General features: G+C 34.1%; 2 protein-coding genes across 3 annotated transcripts in view; both read right to left on the bottom strand.

Annotated features, from left to right (window-relative positions):
- Window positions 1-7,789, bottom strand: part of LOC128878083 (tumor necrosis factor alpha-induced protein 8-like protein) — a 19,882-nt gene extending 12,093 nt beyond the window's left edge. Inside the window, exon 1 of one of the 2 annotated variants that reach the window (XM_054125949.1) lies at window positions 7,477-7,789. The gene's annotated coding sequence lies outside the window, so the exon portion shown is untranslated. The remainder of the gene's footprint in view (window positions 1-7,476) is intronic. The other variant, XM_054125958.1, reaches the window with a different exon arrangement.
- A 1,049-nt stretch (window positions 7,790-8,838) lies between these two features.
- LOC128878070 (terpene synthase-like) lies at window positions 8,839-11,143 on the bottom strand. The gene is made up of 7 exons (XM_054125921.1): window positions 10,992-11,143; window positions 10,438-10,589; window positions 10,238-10,382; window positions 10,055-10,175; window positions 9,805-9,941; window positions 9,404-9,500; window positions 8,839-9,275 (listed from the first exon to the last, which is right to left on the bottom strand). Exons 1-7 carry the CDS (start codon window positions 11,046-11,048, stop codon window positions 9,067-9,069), a joined length of 918 nt encoding a protein of 305 aa, XP_053981896.1. The 5' UTR covers window positions 11,049-11,143; the 3' UTR covers window positions 8,839-9,066.
- Between the last annotated feature and the right edge of the window lie 2,471 nt (window positions 11,144-13,614).

Raw genomic sequence — 13,614 nt, 5'->3', positions numbered from 1 at the left:
AGAATTTAAAACTTATGTTTAATTTAATCGTAAACGTATTACGGATCTCGTTTCTATAACCTCTTCCTTCTTAGTACCATCTTTCAAAAATTGTCGAGGTTTTAAATTAAAAGATTTCATCAGTGGTTAGATGAATTTTTGTTTCGTTTAAAGTCCTTAAGTCGAAAGACAGTCCAAAGTATCAACGCTTTACAGCCGTTTTAATTAAATAAAACATTCTTCTAATAAAAGTTTAACCATTCCATCGAATGAATATTACGAATGCATCGTTGATTTCATTCATTCTCTATTCTTCGAATAAAATTCTGTCCGTCTCTGAGACCTCTCTTTGATTATATCGTTAGAATTTCTGTAATCAGGACATTTTCTAAAATGCTCCACTTTCTTTTATTTAGATGCTGCCACAAAGATGACGCATTCTACGTAGACAGAATTCTTTACAATAATTTTCCAGTCCTTAAATTTCATTTACACGTACGTATGTACATCCGTAACGGTATATTCTTCACTTAGTAGTTAACGCATTCTTTGCTATATCTGACTTCTGCTTAACCAGATCTCGGGAAAATCGATTGCGTAAAACGGTGCTGTGGGAAATTCACGGCTTCCGGTAGAATCTTTAGAACGGCTCAAAAGTTTCTACTCCGATGTTGACATATACGGAATTAATTTGCACATTTTTTCTTATTATTTTCACTTGAACATTGAATAGCAGACTGCGATTGTACGTAAGAATAGAAGTTACTTACGTGATCTCACACTGTAAATAATAAATGAACAGAGGTAATCTACCAGTGATTGACGCAGTACGATAGATATTAATTAACAAAACTTGTATAATTTTCAAAGTGATACGATTATATACGGAGGCTAGTCAAATGTCCGAGTAACAATTTCTACTTTCAATTACGTAATTAGAATTATTTAAAATAATTTTTATATAATTTTTTGCGGAACTAATATGAAAATTAATTCTCGATTAATTCTGGGTCGAGAAATGAAAAGTTCCAATTAACGCGGTAATACGTATACTGAATAGGTTATTAATTTTTATTTGAACATTATTCAATGATGGTGAACTAATTAGTCGGGCTATCGTAGGTACTATCTAGAGCACGTAGTTAGAATCTGAGCAACGTCAAGACTGAATTCTGTTTCCGCGCGTCGAATGTTACTTTGCTGTAGCAAACTAAAGCTATTTTGGTAGGAATTATCGAATAATGTGTCGATTAATTTAAAAATGCAAGTTAAAACAGAGAAACAGGTATATAAAGTCTCCATAGGCTGAGGATTCGTCATATCTATAATTAGTTGGCTGTTTTTTACTATCGCGATACGACGAAGGACATCACCGACACCCACGTTTCGTGATACACGCAAACGTCATTTTTAAGAAATGTATGTGCATCGTAAACGCGCACGACATTTGACCTATTTAATTGAAATCGAATTTTAACATAACGTAAATAAAATCATATCAGCTTTAGACTATTTCGAGCGAACGAATTCAGAACGGAATCAGTCGCGAGCGAACGAGTTCAAAACTGAATCATTCACGAGCGATTAAACTCGAACAGTAACTGACAGAAGTAAGGAATTGTTTTCGATACATCGATGCGTTCTTCCGATATGTGTATTTTTTTTGTTGCTTTTATTATCACCGATAATTTATTCTTCATTCCTCGTTGCATCGCTGAGCATATTGTATTGTTCTGCCTCTTCGTGTAACAATTTTGTTATATTCGTGCGCAAACGTGTGCGTGCGTGTGTACATATAAATGTTTATGTCGAATGTATTTTTAATCATTGTTAAATTTGTCTTCTATCGTTTCTGATATGTTATTTTATTTATAAATGGTATTCGTTGAGTTTAAACAGAGCAATTTTAATCGAAACGTTAGTGAATAATAAAAATATAAATTGATCTTATTGCTATAAAAAAATGACACAATTTTTAATTATTTAAAGAATAAACACAGAAACACGAAATTCATAAATTTTTCGATATATTTTACAGTGTGAAATTGTGGAATTTATTTGGATTTAAATTTAAGATAAGAACAATAAAGTTCTGCTACTACTATCTTACAGATGAAATGATCTTAAAAAGTACTATTTTTCTGACCCCTAGAATGAAACAAAATTTGTGAAAAAATTGCAATCTTTACTTTAACATGCGTCATTTTGTGAACAAATAATTTAAAACGAAAAAAACGGCTACGCTTAACGATTACTACATTTACGTAGGTATCGTCGTTACAATCTTGTATTAATTTAATAAGCAATACAAAAAAAAAATAATCGTAAAAAAGGACTTTTTTTGAGCTTGCCACCGTGTTGTTCCCCCTTAAAGTGGCGTATGAAAAGTATCGTAAATTATTCGTCTCCGTTAATTCATTACAAGAGCGAAACACGACCAGTTGGTAACCTCGCGAAACCATCTTACATTTGGAACAAGACCCCTTCTGTCTCCACCCCTCGATTTCCTCAACGTTTTTCTTTTTACTTCTAAAGATGCAGCTGTCATACCGACAGCTGTGCAACTGGCACGGACCTCCTTGTTAAACTGAGTATCTTGTCTGAGAATATACCCACCACCTGCCCCACGGCAACGTGTTGAGCTTCACGTACACGTGTACGCATACAGTTATGGCTGAGCAACGCGCACGTGGTCACACGGGCAAAGTTAGGAGACGGATTATGCTCTGTCTATAAAGGTCGTACGCTACCCTGTTAAATACGACTTTTCAGAGGACCCTGCGTCCACGGTTGACGTAGCTCTCCTTTTCGGATATCGATCCGCGCCGACACACTCGACATTCTCTCGTCAAGTAGAGACAAACCAAATTTTTATTTAGATCAACAAACGAGAACGAGAAATAAAATGTTACTGGTTAAATAAAAATCGATGCATCTATTTCCCGATTTTAATGAAAGATCGAGTCCTCTGTGAATATTGCACAAATTGAAATGATGATATTTAGTACGACAAACCGTGTGAATCGGAGAAATGCGTATAATTTAGATAGTTATTTAATTAAGTTCGTTTATTTCAACGCACAATAAAGAATAATACAAGGGGAAAATAAAAATACATTAGCCCATTTATGAAATGACAAATATAGAAAGCTATATTTTAGAATTTTTATTTTGGTAACAAAACAAAAGACTAAGTAACCGAAGTAATTAGTAGTAAATAATGGTATCTGTCGTTAGAAGTATCAATTTTGAAATTGGATCATCTTCAGGGACAATTTATAGCATCGATTGACCTAAATAATTTTAAAGGGAACAAGATATAACTTTTCCATATAGAAGAAAGAATTGCACGGGAAGAGCTACTTGAATAAAATATGTATTATCGAGGAAAGAGGAAAACGGTTTTATGTAAATGCGAGGTACTTACACAACCTACTATGTAAAGTACGTGGTCACATCTTATTCCTGTATTTTATATCTACTTCAAAGTAATTATCGTTGTTGTAGTACGAGAATGAGTATTGAATAATAACCAATTGGGTTCATTCAATCTTCCCAATTGAGTAATAACCAATCTTCCGTGACAAAATTTGAGTAACGAATACAGAGAATGAGAAAATATTATTAGTATATTAATAAAAAAAAATTGTGATTATTTCTTGTATCGTTCGATTTTCTCGGAGGTTCTCTAAAATTATTGCCGTTGTATACTTGTATCTTGTTTTAAACAGGTAGCTCGCTCAAGGCCGGAGACATATCCAAGCTTCAGGCGTGGTAGGAATTAATTCTCACGTTACACGAACAACCTGTCGCGCGAGCCATCGCAAACTAAGTACTTACTTGAATTATAATACCCTAATTGCTATGAGTGTACCGTTACATATCTAACGTTATCGCGGCTATCCTACACTAAAATTGAATGTTAGCAATGTTGGCTTCGAATTAATTCTAACTAACTAGTGGTTAAATGCATATGCAAAAAAAGTAAATTGGACGCTGTAACGAGAATCGGATCGTTAAATAATTCCTAACCCGCGAACGGATACGAGTAGAATATGGATCCATAGACATGGCGAGCAAGACTCGTAAAAAACCGGACCGTCGCGGTTTTGCTGGTAATTAGAAACAGACGGTGAGCGCACGCTGACAACAACAGTCTCATTCATTGCATGGCTACTCGTTAATAACATTACCTACTTGCAGTGACGGAACTAGACGTATCAAAGCCTGAAGTTAATTCTTTGCTCGCGTTTTTCCACAGTCCGTAATTATTTTTAAGTAGCGAGCGTTCAGTCAATTGTTGCCGGCTGTGTAAAGCTAGCAGCTCATTTTGTGAAAAGTTCAGAAATAATTAAATGTTCCGTCTTCATTTCCAATAGTTCCATAGTTCCTGATCGGTTAAACTAATATCTACCAATTAGAACTATTGGATAAGTTTTTAAACAATTCTAATTAGGACTATTGTGTAATTCATTAAACAGTTTTAAGTGCGCAAATCTGTATTAAAAAAATACCCAATAGTTGAACAGTTTCATTAAAACAGTTTAACAAATAGTTATCCAACAGCTCTGCAAAAGAAAATAATTCACGGAGATCATTTAATATTTGGTCTTCTAATGAGGGTTTCCCCCCTTAACGTTTTCTGTATACTGTTTTGATAAATGTTAAAACATTGAAAATTATATATTTTATAAGCACACAAAATTTTCATATGTAAATTACTCTAATGCGACTAAAGAGCTACGAACATTGTTTTCTAATTTTTCCAACTACGACGCACCGCTCCCAAAGTTTTGAAAAAAATTGTGGACAATAACAATATACACGTAGTTCCATTTGTTTTTACGTTTTTTTTTTATTCTTGGCAACTGGGATTTTCAATTAAAAAATCAGAAAAAAATCTGGCACATGTATCTCTGTAACTGAAATGTTTTATTTTTTTTCAAAATTTTGCATGATATAGGACGAGAGAATTGGTCAAAAACGTGATTTTCATTTTGTCCTGTGTACTACTCTACTAGTTGAGATAGGGACTTGAAACTTGGGACAGATTAGTCTCTTTTGATAACCTACTGAATATACCATTGCAAATCAAAATCAGTCTAAAAATACTTTTCATCTCCTTATTCAGCTATACCCTTTTATTCAAGTGAGTTTGTTTAAGTTTGCTTAAGTTTAAAAAGAGTTTCTTTATCTATATTATTTATTATCATGGTATTCGATATTTGATATAGATGTATCTCTAGTTCTCTTTTGTATGATGTACTAGAATCTGCCCCTAGGATGATATAAGTTGTTCATATCGTTGGTAATGATGTTTCTCAAAATGTAAGATTTGTCTATTTGTATTATAGAATTGAATCTTTACTTACTACTAAAGAGAACCATAATACCTCAGAGTTGAAATACCTAAAGGTGACTGAAATAGTTCAGGTGACATTATCGACTAATAGTCTGTAACCAAGCAGCAGTATGAATTATTATTATAAAAATATTTTAATTTTACTATTGGGTGATAAACCAATTACTTATTTTTAAGCATCCAATCCTGAGAATAATGGAATGAATGAATCGTTCTAAAAACATAAAAGATACGAATAACCATTCTGTTGCTGTCAATTTCAGCAACTATAAAAATAATACTAAAGAAAAATTGCACATACAAAATTTTATTTAAGGAAAAATTACAAATTAAAAATCTGTGATATTATTATTTCATCCAAAATTTCATTTTTCATTCAATCTGGGAAATACACCTATGAAATTAATAATAAGTAGTTTTAAATTAGAGGTAGTTAAATTAAAAACATTAATGGTTAAAAAGTTTTGAGAATCCCAAAGCTAATGCTTCATTAATTTACTGTAAAAATGGACAGAATTTTATTCAAATAATAGAATAGAATAGAAGCTGTACAATGCTTTATACTCAATGTTTATTCAATCTAGCAGTTATTCAATTTAGTATTCATTCGTTCCAACATAAAATGATTCAATTATACAATTCCAAGTGTAATTTTTATTGATGAGTTAACGAAGCAAAGGTAAGAATTTATTTTTTAATCAATATTTCTTTTCTAGGTGAGAATTTGAGGTTAGGTTTCAAAACAACACTTCACAACATAATTGAACAAATTCATCTTATATGTATCCTTACACGATTGTACAACAAACAAGTTTAAAAAATGTATAGAAAAATACAATTATACCAATCTTAAGTTTCATATTAAATTCGCCCTGCATATTTGCAAACCATGCTCCGTGGAACAAGCAGAAACCATAATTCACGTTCAGTCGAAAAAATTGTTTACACCGCGTGTTGCTGTCCCCCTTTTTTTGTTTCCTTTAGATGTGCGACCGACCGCGTGGATGAAAATCATGCACCGTAGAAATGTTCACACTGTACCGATAATCGATTTACTCACGATACCTTGGAAAAGGCTTCGGCCGTTATTTCTAAATATACATACTCGCCGCGGTATTATTCAATTATTTTCCGTTGGTGTTCATCATTTCCACGGTCCCTGGCACACACATGCAACGAATTAAGTTACACGCATCCGTTCAGCCATGACTAAGTGATGCAATTAACCGAGCTCAGTCAGTTTTGCGAAACTCGAATTTCCCGGAGTTACACACTTTCCTCTTTGGAAGACTCAATGTGTACAAATGATATGTAGCGCGTCCGTTTTGTCGGTTCGTTTAACGTTTCCTCTTATTAAAACCCTTACAAGTTTCTTGCTTATCAAAGTACCCATTCAGTACTGTATACTTAAGTTTAAAAAAAAAGTACTTCAGTACTGTATTACTTAAAAGATGATTCTAATTACGTGACTTAACATATCCTAAATTTCAAAAATTTAGAATTAACGCAGATTACCTAAAAAGTACAGTTTTACTTTCCCGCGTGTGTAACAAAAACCAGCAAAATTTTATTCGAATGATAAATAACGGATAAAAATATTACGCAGTTATTCAGTCGTGATGTTTATTCGATTGAACACCAGTAGAGATTAATTTCGATTCTTTCAATGTAAAATATGATTTCGTTTTATAATTCAAGTATAACAAATAAAAAATTATTTATCTTTAATTCGTTATTTGAAATTTCTATCTAGATAAAGAATTTCGCTCATTTCTGATGCGTGAATAGTAACCGTTCCCGCGATGACGCATACCGAACAATTTTAACGACTCAACAATGTAGTTATTTGAAATATCTTAAAATAATTGACGAAAACTTGAGAAAAAATGTTTAGCAAGTCCAATAAAATACTAAAGTACACATAAAATACTAAAATACATAATGTTCCATTTTTCAGTGGAATTAATCTTCCAGAATAAATTTCCCATCGAACAAACGTTCGCGAAATACAAACGTAACAATACATTTATTTATCTCAAAGCATATTTGAATTTTCATAAAGAAATTTGATCGTTGAACGACGAAAGATGAATTTCGTCCATTCGAATTGGTTCAAATTTTAGGCGCGCACTAACCTCTGCTGATGATCTGGGCCGCGAATACGACCCGAACACTCTACGATAAGTTTCTCTTTTCCAACGGCGAGAAAATAGATATTGTTCTATTGTTTCCTTTGCGATCGTCTTTGGTTTGCATGCATAATGAACTCCGTCGATATAACGAACCCGCGAAGCACGTTTCGTCGAACTGAACTTAATTACCACAATTCACTAGCGTGCGAAAAAAAAAGATAAGAATTGCGTCGGTAACGATAGACACGGTCTCCGGTCGGTTCACGATCTCTTCAAACGGACGAACGAACGTCGTCTGGTCGTCTGTTGTGGTCTGCGAACCCACCCCGGTTACCATGGAATCATCGTTCGCGAGGTGGGGCGTGTGAGGCATCTACGCTCGGGCAACTTTGCAGTGTCAAGGAGTTTCCTTCCTAACAGAACGAGTCATTCCACGTTTCCACGTCAAGCTACACACGATTCAACACCGTGGTCACCAACTATTTCCGAACAAGAACTATTCATCTAGAGTTTCTAGATATTCATTCGCGTGAAATTATAGCTGCCTACCTCCGGCTCATTTCGCTCAATTCAACAGAATTGTAATATTTATTATCTTGGAAACTGTTCCCAGCTAGGCATTTCAAATAGCACTCGAAATTAAACAAAAGTCATAACTTACACTATATAGTGTAAACGGGTATTCTAGTCTGCTACAAAAAATTGAATCATTTTGAGAATTGTGAAAAATGAAGAACACTTAAGATATTGGTTTGATACTTTATATTATCGATAATACGTATCTTATTTAGTTACATTATTTTTTCACAGAAAGATTAAAAGCTACTGATTTTCTATACAACAATAATGAAAAATCTCCAAAAATGGAACGAAATATCGTTTTCCTGTAAGTGTTTCAGTTTGTCAAAGCGACATTTTATTTATATGTACAATGACAAAAACCAGGAAAATTTTATTCGAATGATAAATAACGGGTAAAAACATGTCAAATATTTTTGCGTTTAATTGAAGAAAATATCTTTAAATTATGCGTCGGTAAATGATGTCACTATTTTAGGAGACTGGCGCTATCTACAAACTGTCTCCAGACGTATTCATCTCAAATGGTAAAATCCTCAAAGCATCATTATCTTCAAGAACTTCAATGAAATCTTTACGGGTACATTTTTATGTACCCTAACGTATGATGAACATGTAAAGTGTATCTCTATGCTAACGTTGAAGAATAAAAGCACCGGGTATGTAGTAAAAGGGGGAATGTAGGATTATACATTACCGACAGAGTAGGTACTACACATGTGCCGCGATGTACGAAAAAAAAAAATAAATAGACGTAGCAGTAGATTATAGACCGTTGAAGGAGAATGTTGTAAAACCTTTATTTATTATTATAATATATATATATATACGTAATGATAATAAGATGTAACGAGTCATTCTTAAACGACAGTCATAAACCTATGCCGATCCACAAATTTAAATATGATTTATGTATTGAGTTCCTCGATGTTTCATGAAATCAGTTTTACGAGTTTCACTAAACGTATATATATTAATAAACAACAAATTCTATCATTTAGCGACGAAACAAAATTATGGTACATTTTTCGTCTTCCAGTCCAGTAGACTATCCAAAAATTTCTCTAATAGTGGATTTCCTCCTAAACGTTTTATTTCGTCCCTTAATTCTTTATCCAAGTCTTCCAGTACACTTTTAGTATGAGAGAAGGATCCAAACTGATTTAATAGTTCGACGCAGTCACGTTTCAAGTCAATATCCTTTACACGTTTTCTCAACATTTCTGCATGAATCATGTACCATAAGGAAAAAATAGTAATATATATTTAAAAAAGTATTAAATCTGTCTTCACAGGACAGCATAGTGGATTCAATTATTATATAAACTATTTATACTGAAATAAAGGATACCTATCACTCGTGTATCTTCTGGATGGCTCTGTATAGCATGTATGATAGGGAAACTGAACTCTCCTTCGAACAGATCACTGGCGAAAGTTTTATTATCCTATGAAAATTACTATAGTGTAGAGCATGATTTTGGTGACATTCGGGGCCAAATGTCGAATAACGCATGGAATCGAACGAATGTTTAGACTAAGCTGACTAATTGGTAGGTGGCAGATTGGGAACAAATGACAAGAGTGCGTGTTGTGTGAAGATATGCCTGGACGAATGCTAGAGTTTAATTTTAAATGAAAGAGCGAAGCATAAAGACTATCGTGATAGTCAAACTGCGTGTGTGACGAACACCAAAGGCGTTATTTTAATAGTAACATCCATTGCCTTTATCAATAAAATCCTTCACATACCTTTTCGAGAAAATCGAAATAGTCCTTGCGAATTTGGAAATAATATCCAAAAGTTTGTGTTAAGTAGGTGAAGTCTTTTTTGCAATCAGAAAACAACTGCATTAAGTCGATTACGCACTGCAATACTTGAGCTGATTCTGCAATGCATACAATGTTTATTGTAAATACTACCAATGCTCCAAAAAGAGGCTTTAGAAGTCATTTTCGAAGACACTTTGTATTCAAACATTACAGGCTAATTAATACTGACTTCCAAGTACAGCCTTTTTATAAGCACTTTTGGATGGACAAATATTATTGTGTTTCCAGTACAGTCCCATCCCTTGTCCTCTGCTCGTTTTCAACAAACCGTCCGTGAATACTTGCGAGCCCTAATCGTAACAGCGAGAGTATTGAAACGAAGAAGAAGTAGAATCTTCGTAACATAACTCACCTTTGGATGATTCAATGCTAGGACTTTTTCAAAGGCGATACATAAACCATAAGCAGAAGAGTTCATCGCACCAGCTGTCCCAAAAATTTTATGGGATGTTGGGAATCCTTCTCTAAAATCTGCACTGTCTTGAATATCTTCGGTTCTGGAAAAATTGAAGTAATTGATATGGTGTAAAACAAAGATTCGGGTAAACTTACACCAGCCAGAAATGATAAAATATGTCTCCTATTTCGATGATAGCGACGAGTTTGTCCTTTGGTACGTTTAACCAATGATTGAAAGCATATGGCAACACAAAGCATTCTTTCCTAAGTACTTTGTAAATGGTACTAAATGGTTCTAGTAGTATCTGTAACAAGGTATCCACGTTAAACTATTAAACGAGTTAGCTAAAATTAATATCTACACGAATATTTTAAATCATTGCTGAGCGATAAACTCTCATATGAGTGAAAATATTGCTTACTTTTAAAATGTTAGCTTTTCAATTTGTGAATTTGTTTCTAATTTATAGTTTTATAAAAAATAAAAAAAAAACAAACTATATTCACTGTATATTCATTATCATCTTTAACTACGAACACTCTTTTTAAACCATTTCGAAATAAACCTAGTATTTTTATTAGTCGAAAAACTCCTACAAAATGGAAATTTCGAAAGGAAAATTCCTCTTTTCTACTTGTCACGTTCTTGTCACGTATTTTTACAGCGCTAACTGAATGCATCATTTCAATTACGCCTTGTACACTACCTGGTCTTCCTCCTCATCGCCTCTTATCGAGTGAAGTATCTTTTTGTTCTGCTCCATTGCTGGTCTCTGCTCGAATGAATCTATCGAATACCAGTTTACAGGTGTTTTATATATGTACCTGGTAGCCAAAAAAACAGTGGCCTTTTTTTTATTTATACAGTCGTTACGTTCATAAATTACCTTGTTCATTAAACCGTTTACTACATAATTACATCAGATTTATCAACAACATCATATTTGCTCTCGAAACGATTGATCTACGTTTTTCACTGGTTTTTCTATATCCATAAATTTACTGCTGTTGATGATGAAATATAACGACTCTAATGAAATATTCTAAACGAGTTTTGCGTCGTTCATTTACTCGTATATTTTAATATATAATGCGTAGGATAGGCTGCAACATCGATGCTTGGATTGAGTACGCTATCGTATACACATTTTATGGAATAAATAAACTGAAACCACCACACACTTCCAGTGACATTTCTCCCCAAAACTGACACTGTTCTCCCTCTGAAATGCGAATGAAACAAAGTCCTCGGAAAATAACAGTTCGACGAGGGCACAGAGAAACGAGAATAATATAAATTATCTTTTACCGAGCAATGTATAATTTAGAAATTGCTGCTATTTAGAAACTTATAAAGGGGTCGTAGCAATCGATAATGATTATAGTGCACCCTCGACGCGGTTTTAATTTGCAGAATTTCAAAATTATAGCACATGTCAATCATTCGTGTAGTCTGATAAAAGATAACATTTTCTTTGAAGATATGGAAAATATAAAATCTAAAGAGAGACTTTTTTTCCATGTAAAGACATTGTGGTCAGTCGCGTTTTAGTCACTCCTACAACATGGATCGTTTGATATCACAGTACTATAGCTTCCCTATATCGCTTTTATCCCCTATCGGACTTTGGCCCCACCAGAGTGCAAATATAAGATGGTTCCTCAATATTATGAGCATCATGCTGTTAGCGATTTATATGATGGCTCAGGTACAACTGTGAAATTAAATTTGCCCTGTTTTTATCATTCTTCTCAATTTTTTACTCGCAAAGACAGATGGTATAACTACAGGTTTCATATCAATTTCGTAAACAGAAACTATTATAATTCTTAATAAATGTTTTTACTACTAGTTACAACAGCATATAATAATTTTATGACTGTCAAGAACCAAGATAATTATACAGCATTGGTTTTAGTTAATACCTCTGCTCACCAGGCAGCTTACAACGATAGAGATTTTAAAAAACATATCGCCCATGTGTATGTTACTGTGCGCCATATACAAGTACATCGTCTTTTGGCGACAAGCCGAAACAGTGAGTTAAAAAACGTATCGTAACGATTGTGTACGGCTAATGACGTGTAAGTATGATTTTTAACGCAGATCAAAGAATTTATGGAAGAAGTGAAGCACGATTGGGGATCGATGAACGACGAGGACTGAAGATTCTTAAAGAGTACGCTTACTTGGGGAAACGTTATTCAACGATTTTCGCAAGTAAGAGCTAAACTTGATGTAACTGTAGAACTTGAACTGTAGAACTTGAAGTAACTGTAGCCACCACGTTACAGTGTTTGTTTTTTTTGACATTCTGGATATTGTATCACCGTTGAACGAAAGTCGTCCTTATTGGTTTCCCGTAGCAACAGAGTACTTTGTCGACCAACAGAAATACTTCTACCCGATCATGCTTTACGAGAACTTGGCGATCTCCGTAGGTGGAACTATGTTTGTGGGTACCGAATCTTTGATTACAATGTGGCTGCATCATTTTGCTGCGTTGTTTAAAATTATTTGGTGAGTCAAGTAGGACGTGATTGTATTTAACCAGAGCATTAGAATACCCATGAGATTATAACTTCGGCACGATAAACAATAATATATTGCATATGTTTTTAAACATAAATATGCAACATAAAAAGTATATTTTTATAGCACTCTAATTTCCAAACAAATTTCTGTCTACGTCCCATTATTTTTAACTATTTCCTGTAAAAGTATGCATTTCCATAAACTTCCGCAGTCTAGTTATTTACTTTTCTCAGCAACAAATACTGAAACGTTGAATTTTTGGGGAATTTACAGCTATCGTATCCATGAAGCGGTTAAAGGTCATGATAATCGCAGATTAATAAATGCTGTGATGCTGCAAAGGAATGTAGCGAAGTCAGTTAAAATTCTATACACAATTAATAATAGTTCGCTGTATTACTTTTAACAAACATATACAGATAAATATCACAGAAATCAACCTTCTATGGACTGAATTTTCGTCATATGCGTTATAATACGAGGGACGTTTCAAAAGTCATAGCCACGCTCTTATAACTCCGCTTCTATTATGGTACTGTCCCTTGCTGGATAGTTGGCGAGGCAACTCAATTGGCTGTCGCATAACGGCGACACCTCTACCCGCACGCAAGGCCGTGAACAAGATAGAGCGAGAGAGCAATAGTAACTATTGTCGTAACGTTAACCCTTGGACACCGGACGCTCGCACGAACGACGGAGCCAGGTTACTATTCAGGCATCAGAATACGACTGTGCAGTGTGACTGCTCGAAAAAAGAGGAACCCTGGGGAGGTTTAGACGGAACCAGCGTAATT

Source organism: Hylaeus volcanicus, chromosome 1 (assembly GCF_026283585.1).
Source record: "Hylaeus volcanicus isolate JK05 chromosome 1, UHH_iyHylVolc1.0_haploid, whole genome shotgun sequence".
NCBI lineage: Eukaryota > Metazoa > Arthropoda > Insecta > Hymenoptera > Colletidae > Hylaeus > Hylaeus volcanicus.
This window is presented reverse-complemented; position numbering and strand designations above follow the sequence as displayed.

What these genes read in the sequence shown, in the direction of transcription:
- LOC128878070 (XM_054125921.1), bottom strand. Translation starts at nt 11,048, where the DNA reads ATGGAGCAGAACAAAAAGATACTTCACTCGATAAGAGGCGATGAGGAG. An exon ending in TAGCATTGAATCATCCAAAG is followed by an intron (nt 10,176 to 10,237) that starts GTGAGTTATGTT and finishes TGTTACGATTAG; the next exon opens with GGCTCGCAAGTATTCACGGA. An exon ending in ATTTCGATTTTCTCGAAAAG is followed by an intron (nt 9,501 to 9,804) that starts GTATGTGAAGGA and finishes TAATTTTCATAG; the next exon opens with GATAATAAAACTTTCGCCAG.